This window comes from Plutella xylostella, chromosome 16, assembly GCF_932276165.1.
Source record: "Plutella xylostella chromosome 16, ilPluXylo3.1, whole genome shotgun sequence".
Lineage (NCBI taxonomy): Eukaryota > Metazoa > Arthropoda > Insecta > Lepidoptera > Plutellidae > Plutella > Plutella xylostella.
Window position 1 is genome coordinate 5,067,207 of NC_063996.1, and position 13,519 is coordinate 5,080,725.

The following is a 13,519-nucleotide window of genomic DNA, read 5'->3' on the forward strand; positions in this document are numbered from 1 at the left end:
TTTTTGTTAAAAAGTCAGATGCATAGATTGGTTGAGGGTTACCAGAAAAACCTAGGTGCATACTGTTCAATGGTTCTTGCTTGTGATTTAAATTAAAAGTTTTTATTGCACCTAGCAGCTTTGCTTTAGCAACGGTGTTGCGCATTTCAACGATTAACGGCTTAGTGAAAGTATCTTTACCAGGCAAGCGGTACATATCTATTATGTCGTCATCAGTGTAAGGGATTGCTAGCACCTGAAACATGGTCTCCATTATATTTTTAAGAAGTTCGCCTTTCTGATATGGAATATTTCTCATCTCAATATTCTTGGATCGAATTTCCCGTTGGAGATCTTCGATGCTGTTCTCCAATTCATCCACGTATAGGAAAGTTTCGTCCTTGAACATTTGAATTTTTACTTCAGTTTTTGCTTCAACTTCATTAACTAGCCCTTTGAGTTGGTCATATTGTGACGCCAGAAAAGTTACAGAATTTTCTAACTGGAGTTGTTGTTCAAGTATTTTGTTCATTTTCTCATTGTTTTTTTCCGCTTGAGAATTAAGTTTGGAAAATTGGTCGGCATTCTCTTTTTTCATTTCATTTAGAAGGACTAGAATAGCATTCTCGTTAGCCATTTTAGCTGGGTTCTTACCCCGGGTAGTAACAAAAGTGGGAGGGGGAGATTGATCTTCTATGTTTGACAAGTTTTGGTCCGAATTACTCGTCAGGTTTAGTTCTCCGTCTCCTTTCACAAAGGTGTTGTTCATAATTTTTTATGTTGATTAATGTGTGAATTTTGCGTTTACTATGTATCTCGAGGGTTATTGTATGTGTTTCTCACCCACACGTCGAAGCGTTCACAGAGGCAGGTTGCACACTCCACTATGAATTTTAGTAGGCGATTTTAAATGTTTTTGGCAATTTAGCGAAGCAGCGATACCGAGACACGTCCGATCGGGCTCGCGTTCCTCCGAGCGAAAAAAGAATAAGATACTTATCTCATATTTTTTACTCTTATAAATTTCAATGTAACGTTGGATCTATCTATTAAATAAGTATGGACTACACTTTAATAAGGCGACCATTCGATAGAATACCGTTAGACTTTATTTTTTTTTATAAAAACCAAACCTAGAAGCGCTCACGAGACGGAATTCAAAGGCATCAGCTGCAATTAAATAACGTTATTTCTTTCCAGGCATCCAAAGAAGCAGTGTTAGCGCAACTACCTCAAGCGGAGTGCATCCACTTCGCGACCCACATCTGCTGGAAAACGCCCGCCATCGTGCTCAGTCCCGGAGAAGTGGTGAGTCCAACCACATTTTATCATCATTACGTATATGCAAAACTACTTTTGTGATCTCCAACTTTAGGCCACCATTTCATGACCTGCTGATCATCACCGTTATCTTTATATCACCTTTGTCCAATTTCCGTCCTCCCGACAAGCCAAGTGTCTGTTGCTCAATAATTATGAAAATATAAATAACTTAACTGAAGAATATTTAAGAAAGGAGTCTGTAAGGAGGGAATATTCATTGAAATAGATAATAATGAACAAAATATTTTACAGGTTGATTCTCAAGCGAAACGTCTTCTGAACTCGAGCGTCGGCAGCGGTGTTGCAGATACTTCTACCGAAAACGAAGAAGAAAGTGAGCAATCATTCCACCTACTCTAAACAATATCATTTTAATTTAACTTTATTATTATCTTACTTATTTTCTTTTTCTGTACAGATGCAGAATTACCAGCCAGCAATGAAGAATTGCCACCAGCTTCAGAGTTCATGCTAACGGCTGCCGAAATAGTGAACCTCAAACTGACTGCTCGACTGGTAAGTACACCTCGAATAAAAAACCCTCGTTTAAAAAACATCAAATAGTTTTTTTGTGTGAATCCAAATTTTCATAGTCTGATTGATAACGTGATAATATAAATTTCACAAAGTTATTTACAATATGACCCCTGTCCCAATGAGTCATATACAAATCAAACGAGTAAGATATAAAATAATATATTCTTCCTATCAACCTTCACACAACAACCTTCCACCCCCAGGTGGTAATATCCTGCTCGCCATCCTCGGGCGCTCTCGCCGGCGCCGACGACTCAGTCCCGGCGGCGGGCGCGGGGGTGTCCCGCCTGTGCCGCGCGCTGCTGGCGGCTGGAGCCCACAGCGTGCTGCTGACCCTGTGGCCCGCGCCGCAGGATACTGCTACGAAGATCCTGTATAGGGCTCTGTATAGCGCGCTGCTGCAGGGCAGCAGGGTTGCCAAGTAAGTCTAATTACAGCTGTTGATGTTATGTTCGTTATGTCTAGCAAGTGAGGTCATCTCACTCTGTGGCCCGCCCCGCAAGATACCGCCACCAAGATCCTGTATAGAGTTCTGTATAGCGCTCGCTCTGCTACAGGGCAGCAGGGTTGCTGTTGATGTCACAGGCCTACGTAATCGCTAGCAGTCAAGGGCTGCTCACTCCACCACTTGTCTTATACCTACTATACCTATCCTACTAGCTCTAAGACTGAATGTAATTTAACATATTACTTATACACTCACATACATACCTACATAATTATATAAACGCCCTTTTCCGCCCCACAGAGCGCTAGGCGACGCGATGCAAACCGTCCGGCACACGAAGCACTTCGCGCACCCGGCGCACTGGTCCGGCCTGCTGCTGCTCGGCGGCAACGTGCGGCTCAGCAACAAGGTGGCGCTCATGGGGCAGGCGCTGTGCGAGCTGCTCGCCAGCCCTGACAAGTGCCGGTGAGTCCTTTGATTTATCTTGCAAGACGGAAATAACAGTTGTCTGTCTCTTGCACGTAGAATACCCATACTTCCATAGGTATAGAGTCTATAACCGCCAACCAGTGCCGGTGAGTGTGCAGACACTGAGTTGGTCACTATTAATGATAAGAGTCCACCAACCCGCACTAGGCCAGCGTGGTGGACTAGGCCTAAAACCCTTCCTTCATTGGAAAGAGACCCGTGCCCCAGCAGTGGCGACGTGATGGGTCGTGATGAATGATAAGAGGGCAGTCGAATTGTGATGTTCCAACAGACCAATCAATAGCGGCCGGACGGCATAGAGAGCACCAATGGCATTATTCAGTCTTGAGGCATTCTTCCCGTGCTTTCTTCCTGATCTACAAGCTCTTACAAGCTTTACAATAACAAAACTACATACTGCATCCAAGTCAGTCAAGGCTAACATGCAGCCTATCAAACAACCTAATGATATTAATCTACTACAAGAATATTCAAATTATAGACAAATATGTAATAAAATAATTAAGCATTCAAAAAAGGAATACTATGCCAACGAACTAAAAAAAACTGCTGGTAATAACAAAGAAACTTGGAAGGTAATTAAAGAACTTTGCAACCTTACTAAATCAAAAGAACCTCCATTAGAACTACTTAAAATAAAGGATCTTCCTGTGGAATCTCTTAATGAAGTGAACACGTACTTCACATCCATAGGTAGCGAACTAGCTGGGCTTACAATGCGAATTATGAAGACCAGTGAGTCAGCATTAGTGACAGGAGCAACAGATAATTTTACCCCACTAAATTGTATGTATTTAGCTCCTACAGATACCTATGAAATTGAAAGAATTATTGTGCAACTTGACTCTAATAGTGCAGCCGGAGGGGATAAAATTTCGGCAAGGATTTTAAAACTTAATTGCGATACTCTATTAGAACCAATCGCCTTTTTATGCAACCTGAGTTTTTCTACTGGGGTCTTCCCAACACTGTTCAAGTCTGCCGTTGTTTGCCCAATTTTTAAGTCAGGAGAACGTGACAAACCAACCAACTACAGACCAATTGCACTTCTTCCAATCCTTTCTAAAATAATAGAAAAGCTAGTGAACAGAAGGTTAATTAATTATGCAAATAATTCTGGTTTAATCAGCATTAACCAATACGGATTCAGATCAGGAATATCTACCGAGGACGCAGTACTTAAACTAACTTCAATGATCACTGATTACGTGGACCAAGGAGAGAGCTGTGTCGGAGTCTTTTTGGACCTCCAGAAAGCCTTCGATACGGTCTCGATCCCGATTCTTCTGAGACGTCTCGAAAATCTAGGCATCAGAGGTACGGTACTTTCCTGGTTTGAAGACTGTTTAACTAACCGACAACAGTGTGTGCGACTTGGTTCTTATCTTAGCGAAAGTGCCAAATGCACTTATGGTGTCCCACAAGGCAGCACACTTGGTCCATCCTTATTCCTTCTGTATATTAACAGTCTATGCAATCTCTCCATACCTGGTGCAGACCTGGTCATGTTTGCTGATGATACAGTCGTACTGTTTCATGGTAAAACTTGGCCAGAGGTACGTGTTCTAACAGAGAAGGGCTTGTGTAGGGTAACGACATGGCTGGAGGATAATCTTCTTACTATTAATGCACTCAAAACTAAATATCTTTGTTTCAGCAAAACTAAAGCCAACGAACCTGATATATCTTTCGAAATCAAAATTCATACATTTCCGTGCAACAGGAACTGTGTCAGGGACTGTAGCTGTACCGTTCTTGCGCGAGTTCCCACCGTAAAATATCTAGGTGTAATTTTAGATGACAAGCTGAACTGGTCATCGCATATATCAAGCCTATCAGGCAGGGCTCGGAAGCTCATACATGTTTTTAGAAATCTAAGGCTAGCTGCTGACCAAAAGCTGTTAATCTCAACCTACAAAGCGCTATGCCAAAGTATTCTAACATACTGTATTTGTACTTGGGGCTGTGCAGCTAAAACTTATTTGTTGGAAGTCGAAAGAGCTCAAAGAGCTATTCTTAAAGTTGCTCTTGGTCTACCTTACCGATACTCTACAGACTGTTTGTACAAAGACGCGAATGTCCTTCCTATACGTAAATTGTTTATTTATCAGGTTCTGCGAAGATTCCACTCCAAAGTTGTCCCTAGCGAACCACTTATGCTTAGAAGAGTGCCTAGATTTTATATTCCTTCTGTAAAATCAGCCATAGGCCAACGACATTTTAATTACATTGCCCCTAAACTATATAACATGGTCTTGCTTGAGGACAATCAACTTGTCAATTTCAAGAACTTCAATTTCAAAAATTTCATTATAAACTGGCTGAGACAATTTGATTACGAATCAACTGAGGACTTATTTTATATCCAAGTTTAAGTTACATATTGTATACTAAGTATTTCATTTATTATTTTTTTGAATTTTTCCTATTTATAGACGCCACATTCAACCTTCGCCCATATACACACACACACACACATACATTCTCTCTCACACACACACACACACACACACATACATACACACTTCTCACTCACTACTCACTACACATGCATGAATAGTTGTAAACTAACTTAAGTTCATATTAAGTTTTTTTTTTCTTCTCTTTGTTATACTTAATAGTTGTCACATTAATGAGGAGCCTGTCTTCTACGACACAGGGCAACCTAATGTAGAAGCAGTGCATCATAAAATTTGTAACAATTGTATAATAAAGAAATTTTTCATTTTCATTTTTCATGATATTTCAGTAGTGAACTGTTTATTGATCAAACTGTTATGCTTCTCTATTGTTCTATATTCTATTCTACAAGTAGTGACCCAACCTGACAAACGAATTTGTAACTAACCCCACCCCCCCTCCAGCGACGCGCTCCGAGTCTGCCTGCACCTGGTGGAGAAGTCGCTGCAGCGCATCGTGCGCGGGCAGCGGAACGCCATGTACACGACCCAGCGCAGCATCGAGAACAAGGCGGGCAGCGTCGCCGGCTGGAAGGAACTGCTCATGAGCGTCGGCTTCAGGTATGTCTTTCTGGCAGAATTGTGACATAGAGCAGTCAATTCCAGCAAGACTAGAACTCTGCGCGGAAGTAGATTATAGTGGCCGACTTAGAGCAATCTCGGTTCCATCGGTTCCATCTATTCAGAGGGGGGTGAAGCCCCTATACCTGGCTGTTTCTAGTGGAACCTTTGTCCATCACACTCATATAAATACTCAATGGGATGGGGTAAGAAGTCGCTGCAGCGCATCGTGCGCGGGCAGCGGAACGCCATGTACACGACGCAGCGCAGCATCGAGAACAAGGCGGGCAGCGTCGCCGGCTGGAAGGAACTGCTCATGAGTGTTGGCTTTAGGTACATATTACAGCGTGGGCTTCGGGTAGCGCCTTATTGATTATGTAATACCCAGTTTGTATGGCGTTCTGGCGGAATTTCGTCCACAACGGCGAATTTCAGATTGGAACTCTGAGCAGGAGCAGATTTGTGTGGCCATAAACTGTGTGCATCGTAGATACCTACACAAGAATACTCTCCGTTACCCGGAGACCACGAACAGTTACAGCTACAGCGTAGAATCCTTCAACCCGCTGGGCCAAAGACCTTAGACAGGTGGCCGGAAGAGGAAGGCCGAAGTCCTATAATAATAATAATAAACCTTTATTTCAGGCATCAGTGGCCCATATTATAAACTAAACACAATACATTTTAAAAATACAAATAATAGATAACATTATATACTTAATTATATAAAAAATAAAAGTAACTTAAACTCTAGCACTAGTAACAGGGGATTTAATAGTCTGTTTCGCCTCCCTGTAGCGACGGAAAACGATTCCCGCAGGCCAGAAGTCTTTGTCCAGTAGAACCTTCTGCTGGTCGGCGGGAACCTGAAGACGAAAGGACTTGAAGTCCGTCTGCTTGGCGGACTCTCGATTGCCAGCACCTGGACTGGCTGTTCGGTGCGGCCGACACTCCTCTCCTTAACATAGCGCATGATGTTATCATGCGCCATATTCGCATGGATGCGGGAGACGTAGATGTCGACCGTGGGCGTGGCGGCCTTCAGCGAGCAGGCGGCCGGGGCGGTGCCGCGCTTGTTGCGGTTGCGGCGACGGGGGCTCCTCTTTTCCACCAAGATGAAGCCATCCTTGTCGACAGCCGCGTCTATGTCTAGCAGTGGATGATTACTGGCTGATGATGAATTGTACCTGCGTAGAGTTGCAAGTGGCAACGGATAAGATCACAAAAACGTCTGAAATCTCTCTCTATCACAAAAACATAGACATCTAAATCCCTATTATGTTACAGATTCGAGCCAGCAGCCAACGGTATCCCGTCGAGCGTGTTCTTCCCGCAGAGCGACCCCGAGGAGCGTCTCACGCAGTGCTCCGCTAGCCTGCAGGCTCTATTAGGTATACTTCACGGAAAATATACGTACTATTCATTCTTATGCAGGATGGGTGGTCGAGTAACGCGAGTGACGTCTCACCTAAAGGCCTAGCACGGGGCGCCAAGACGTGATGAAAGATTTGCGTTACGCTCAGTCACATGGCGCGGCTTCAAAAGCGATTCCTAATGAATGTCATGTCACGACGTGAGCGTCTTGCGCATATAATGTACTCTGTGTCTTGCGCTCCGTCCAAGCCTTATGTTCGCTATACATACGTATAACATATGTAAAAACTATATAGTTACGTCCAGCGCACCCTGGGCATCAGCGACTGACGTCAGCTATATAATTCCTTCACCAGGGTGCCAAATTAGCGTAGCCATTATTCTGTACAGTAGCCCTGAAGCTGGCTACTGCTACCAGCAGCTGTCGTTTGCCAATTATTTTACTTATATTAATATTTATCTAACCCGCAGGTCTCTCCCCCACCACCCTGGCGGCGTTGTCGAAGCTGATCTCGAGCGGCGACGTGGCGGACGACATCGTGGGCGTGGTGCGCGCCGTCATCGCGCAGTTCGCCAACAACGCCGACACCGACGCCGTGGAGGTCGCCGTCAACGTCAGGTAAATACTGGAGATGGATCTAGATGTCTCACTCACTCCCCAAGTCTCTCTCCCACCACCCTGGCGGCGTTGTCGAAGCTGATCTCGAGCGGCGACGTGGCGGACGACATCGTGGGCGTGGTGCGCGCCTTCATCGCGCAGTTCGCCAACAACGCCGACACCGACGCCGTGGAGGTCGCCGTCAACGTCAGGTACATACTGGAGATGGATCTCACACACTCACCAAGTCGGTCCCTGACGGAATACCAGTGATTATTGAATAATAATCATAGCATTATGCTGAGTCAGAACCCTTTTGCTAACGTGATAAATACACATTCATTGCTTGTCTATAGCTTAACGTCTTACCGAAAGGTATAGGGAAAGGTCTACACTGAGCATTTGCTGCGAGATAAACGATAGAAATGCGACGCTGACTTTCAGCTTGTCCCTATATGATGTAGTACATCAAGCATCTGCTATTATAATAGGTTCGTTCGACGATAAAATTTATAGGATGACTCGGTATAAGTTCCGCTTTAGATAATGTAATTAAATGGTTAAAAACAATTTAATTCCTGAAATAATTTTAATATAGGTACAATTCATGCCATGCCTACACTCACGAGCAATGAAAAGCAGGTGGAACTTTTTCATTGCTCGTGAGTGTATTTTTGCGATAAGTCACAAACGACCTATACGTAGGTAATTGTCCATATGGATGTCTGGATAATTTTATAAAGATAGTTGTAATTCCCAATTGAGTGTCAAAATGTTTATCCAGCTCTTCTTTCCCCCCTAGACTATGGCGCGTGAACGGGTGCCACGAGCTGCTGGCGTCGCTCGGGTTCGACCTGGCGGAGGTGGGGCAGGACGAGGTGACGCTGCGCAGCGGCAAGCCCGCCAACCGCCGCCACATACACTTCGTACTCCAAGCGCTGCTTGCGCTGTTCGGTCAGTTGTACACATTTGGTATATCTATCATCTCTATAGCGTGCTAAACGTGAAGATTATGGCAATAACCCTGAGTCCTTGGCGGAGTTCCATGTCCTACAGTGGATAGTTTACAGTTTGTGTGTCGTGTGACCGATAACTACGGCATCTGCGCTCTATCGTCAACATTATGTAGAACACAGATTTTAATTCTTACTTAAAATGAACGTACCTAATTGTGTCTGAGGACAGAAGCTTGTTGCTGTTATTCGGAAGATTTACCAGGTTTTTGGTGACGATGCCTACGTCTAACTTACTAACTGCGAGTCAAATTATTTATCTGTAGATGTACATATTTCTAACATGTAGTTGTAATTCCCCAGACACGCAAGAAGCGCCGCGCAGCCTGAGCCTGGAGTCGAGCTCGAGCGTGGAGTCGCTGGCGTCCATCGACGACGGCGACCTGGAGCCGCACTCCGACTCCGAGTCCGCGCCCCGCCCGCACCACAGTGAGTACACCACCTGACATTACCAGCATCACCATAAACAATAATCCACTTTCACCTTGGAGATCTCTATATATGTTTGCAATTAATTAACTACACGTTCACAACATACTGATGTGTTGTGTTTGTGTCCACAGAAGAGAGCGCGTCGTCGGTGCCGCCGCCGCCGCTGCCGCTGGGCTCGTGCGGGGGCGCCTTCACCATGTACGTGCGCGGCGGCGCGGAGGCGGGGCGCGGGGAGCCGGACGGACGCACCGCACCCCCCGCGCCGCCGCCCGCGCCCCGCGCCGGCCCCTACCGCGGCGAGAGCGACGCCGCCTTCACGCCCTCCCCGCCCGCCGCGCCCGCCGCGCCCCCGCGCGACGTGTCCCTCGCCCTCGCGCACCAGACCAAGATCCGCACGCTGTACAACCGCCGCCCGCCCTCCACCGACGACTCGGACTGGGAGAGCTCCGGCCACGACACGGTGCTGCGGCGCCGCCCCGACACGCGCTACCTCGACGCCTTCTACGAGCTGGCGACCGCGCAGCCCCGCCGCGGCGACGAGGCGCCCGAGCCCGCGCCCTCCACCTCCAAGCGCCCGCCGCGGCCCAAGATGGGCACCACGAGCCGCGACTCCATGGCACAGGTGCGGCACATGAGCGGCGAGCTCACGCCGACCATCTCCGAGGTGTACCACGAGCGCAACATCGGGCTGGGCCTCGCGCCGCCGTTGGCCGAGCTGCTGCTGGCCGAGGAGCCGGCGCCCGAGCTGCGCCAGGCCAGCTCCAGCGAGAACCTGCTGCTGCAGAACCTGGAGAAGCTGGGCCTGCTGGGCGACGCGGGCGAGGCGGAGCGCTGGCGCGGCGCGCGGCCCTGGCTGTGCGCGCCGCTCGATACCGACGTGCAGGGCTCCGACCTCACCACGGCCGAGATCATCGAGCGCCAGTCCAAGTTCAAGAAGGACGCGGAGCCGAAGCGGAAGGAGGAGAACGCTTACGAGTTGAAGCCGAAGGAGGAGGCGGCCGGGCCGAGCGGCGGGGAGAAGCGCCTGTCGCCGTTCTCGGAGCTGTGCCGGCGCGACGAGGGCGACGGCCGCAGCATCGCGGACTCGCACTCGTCCTACAAGGCGCTGGTGCTCGGCCCGCGCGCGCCCTTCCTGCCCGAGGAGCCCGAGCCCGCCGCCAGCAGCACTGTGGACGTGGGCAAGGCCACTCACCCCAGGTCGAGAAGACCGCCGATTCCTAGGAACAGGCCCACGTATCCCACTTTAGACTTTCCTCCATCTAAATAGTTAATAAGTAGGTATAGTCAGATAATATATTATGCTGTACGTATTTGAATTGTTATGTATTTAATTTATTTTCTTATAGTTCCACTTGTATAATTATTTATAAATACTCCATGTAAATTTGTTAGTTAGTAGAGTCGGTAATATTGTAAAAATCAAAATAGTATTCATTTATGTAATGTCAATTAGAGTAGGCAGTAAATTATTGTAATTGTAAATGAAATATTTATAAATCTTATTGTTTGAAGTCTACATAGGACTTGGACGATTATCTAGATATAGATATTGAACCTAATTCTGTATTACTAGTGTTACAAATATAACTCCGAACCTCAGAATAATAACAGGAAGCAATCGTATTTACACCGCGACGACGTACTCTGTGGTCGGCAGATAAGCCATGGCGGGAAACGTCAAAAAGGAGATGTCAATGTCATTGTCAAGGAAGGAGGGAGTTGATTTGAATGGAGTCGTGCTCTTGTTGTATTTTCTGACTTAATTTGTTTGTTATTGATATAAATCCTCATGTTTTCAAGTTGTATTAATGATTTATGGTAAACGAACCTATTTCACGAATGAGTTTACTTTTTGTGTCACCTTTTCCTTCTGGTTTTAACATCAGAAGTTGGATTCTTTCCACGCGCTATTTTCCGCTTCTGCCTATGTTTTACATACAATACAAGTTAAATCAGAAAAATACAGAAATATTGGTATTCTGCACACTTTATTTTATAAATTTTCTGTCCCCTAGGCGGTGAGTTTATGAGTTCTTGTTGTATAAAGCCGGTACGTAAGTACATTGGTGTTGTGAAAAGAAGTAACAGGTAGTTTGATATTATTCCTGTAAGTATGTTCTTGGCACTATTTATCGTGGTAAGATTTGAATTAGGAAGTGATTGCATCACGCCACTGTGGCCCGTGCTCACAGGGAATATGCATTATGTTGCTACCAGTTTCAGTTATTTCAATAGTTCAGATATCAATTAACATTTATTTTGAAATTATTTTATATGAAAGCAAAGATGAATTCAACAGTTGAGCAACAATATTTGAATACACAAACTAGATGGAGTGTCAGTGCAAAAGAAATGTCAATAAAAAAAAAAATAACATCCCACTTCTACCGCTGAGCTCTTATTTTGAATAAGTTTAGTTTGTGACTTTACTATCTCAGAGGTGTAGTAGGTTAAAATTAAAACGGTTTGACAGTAACAAAATGCAGAAAACTTTGCTTTTGTATGTATGTGGCACACCATCTGTATATTGCTAATCTAAGGTTGAGATGGTAAGTGACAGTGTGAAAGGATAATAATTTTGCCATCAGCTTGAGTAGTTTCTTACATGTAGCACCAACCATCACTCCATGTCATTGTATATAGATGTATTGAGATAGGTAAACCTGAAATAACGTGGTACAGTTACTCAGTACTCAGTAAGTACTTATTGCTTCTTATGTTTCCTAACCTAACCTATGAAAGCAGTTGAGATTGGTTCTGACCCTCATGCATAGGTGTGTGAGACCCTATTAAAGGAGTGGCCGAATGGTATGATAGGAATGGTTTAATTTTATTACAGGAGTGGCCGAACTGAAGTAAATGAGGTCAATAAAAAGTCTACCTTCAACTGGTACCACTTGAGGTTAAAGCTAATGCAGGATATGAATTTTGACTCATATTTGATGTTTTTTTTTTGTTAAGCAGACTTGACTGGATGAGTGCAGCTTTAGAATGAGAATCTCAATGAAGCCAGCTTCTACACTGGTCAGACTGGCTGAGCTGGATTGCAACCAGATGGTGCCGATGCAGTACCTCCAAGCAGTCTGCGCTGTATGCGTATTGCGGCCTGCGCTGTTTGCGCACTGCGGTCTGCGCTGAATGCGCGCTGCTGTCTGCGCTGTATGCGCGCTGCTGACTGCGCGCTGCTGACTGCGCGCTGCTGTCTGTGCTGTCTGCGCGCTGCTGTCTGCGCGCTGCTGTCTGCGCGCTGCTGTCTGCGCGCTGCTGTCTGCGCGCTGCTGTCTGCGCGCTGCTGTCTGCGCTGTATGCGCGCTGCTGTCTGCGCGCTGCTGACTGCGCGCTGCTGACTGCGCGCTGCTGTCTGCGCGCTGCTCTCTGCGCTGTATGCGCGCTGCTGTCTGCGCGCTGCTGTCTGCGCGCTGCTGACTGCGCGCTGCTGACTGCGCGCTGCTGTCTGCGCTGTCTGCGCGCTGCTATCTGCGCGCTGCTGTCTGCGCTGTATGCGCGCTGCTGTCTGCGCGCTGCTGACTGCGCGCTGCTGACTGCGCGCTGCTGTCTGCGCTGTCTGCGCGCTGCTGTCTGCGCGCTGCTGTCTGCGCTGTATGCGCGCTGCTGTCTGCGCGCTGCTGACTGCGCGCTGCTGACTGCGCGCTGCTGTCTGCGCTGTCTGCGCGCTGCTGACTGCGCGCTGCTGACTGCGCGCTGCTGTCTGCGCTGTCTGCGCGCTGCTGTCTGCGCTGTCTGCGCGCTGCTGTCTGCGCTGTATGCGCGCTGCGGTCTGGTGGTCGCGCAGGCAACCGCCTGACGCGGGTGCACAACACGCACGCTGTGTGCGCATGATGCGCGCTACCGTTGGCCATAGACGGCTGACATGGAAGATGCATCGAGGGGCATTCACAAGTACTTCAAACCGCTCTCGACGGGATCTCACGCAGAAATGCGATGAGTGGCTTTAACTTTCATTCATAACTTTATTAATTTGTTTGAATGCTAACAAAGGTATTAACAATTATTTTTTGTTGTTAGTTTGTGTGCTAATCTAGCAGTCATAATGACATTGCTATTGTTTACAAAGGTGCTCAGTCCACTATGAGTATTGAATTTTTACCATTTATTTGTGTGCCAATTTATCTCTCTGTTCGGGTTATGCCGACTCGAGTGCCTCTGCCCAAGTTGTTGGCAAGCCGACTCGTGTGCCTCTGCCAGTGCTAAATTTTTACTATTTATTTGTATGCCAATTTATCTGTTGTTCAGGGTTATGCCGACTCGTGTGCCTCTGCCCAAGTTGTTGGCAAGCCGACTCGTG

At 46.7% G+C, this 13,519-nt stretch overlaps 1 protein-coding gene across 1 annotated transcript in view; it reads left to right on the forward strand.

Moving 5' to 3' along the window:
* Window positions 1-10,780, forward strand: part of LOC105395130 (tetratricopeptide repeat protein 28) — a 78,426-nt gene extending 67,646 nt beyond the window's left edge. The window contains exons 30-40 of the mRNA XM_048626151.1: window positions 1,180-1,287; window positions 1,555-1,636; window positions 1,721-1,818; window positions 2,043-2,260; window positions 2,588-2,752; window positions 5,641-5,796; window positions 7,084-7,187; window positions 7,642-7,789; window positions 8,571-8,722; window positions 9,085-9,210; window positions 9,345-10,780. Coding sequence (XP_048482108.1) covers window positions 1,180-1,287; window positions 1,555-1,636; window positions 1,721-1,818; window positions 2,043-2,260; window positions 2,588-2,752; window positions 5,641-5,796; window positions 7,084-7,187; window positions 7,642-7,789; window positions 8,571-8,722; window positions 9,085-9,210; window positions 9,345-10,480 — 2,493 coding nt within the window. The 3' untranslated portion in view covers window positions 10,481-10,780. The remainder of the gene's footprint in view (window positions 1-1,179; window positions 1,288-1,554; window positions 1,637-1,720; window positions 1,819-2,042; window positions 2,261-2,587; window positions 2,753-5,640; window positions 5,797-7,083; window positions 7,188-7,641; window positions 7,790-8,570; window positions 8,723-9,084; window positions 9,211-9,344) is intronic.
* The last annotated feature ends 2,739 nt before the right edge of the window (window positions 10,781-13,519 follow it).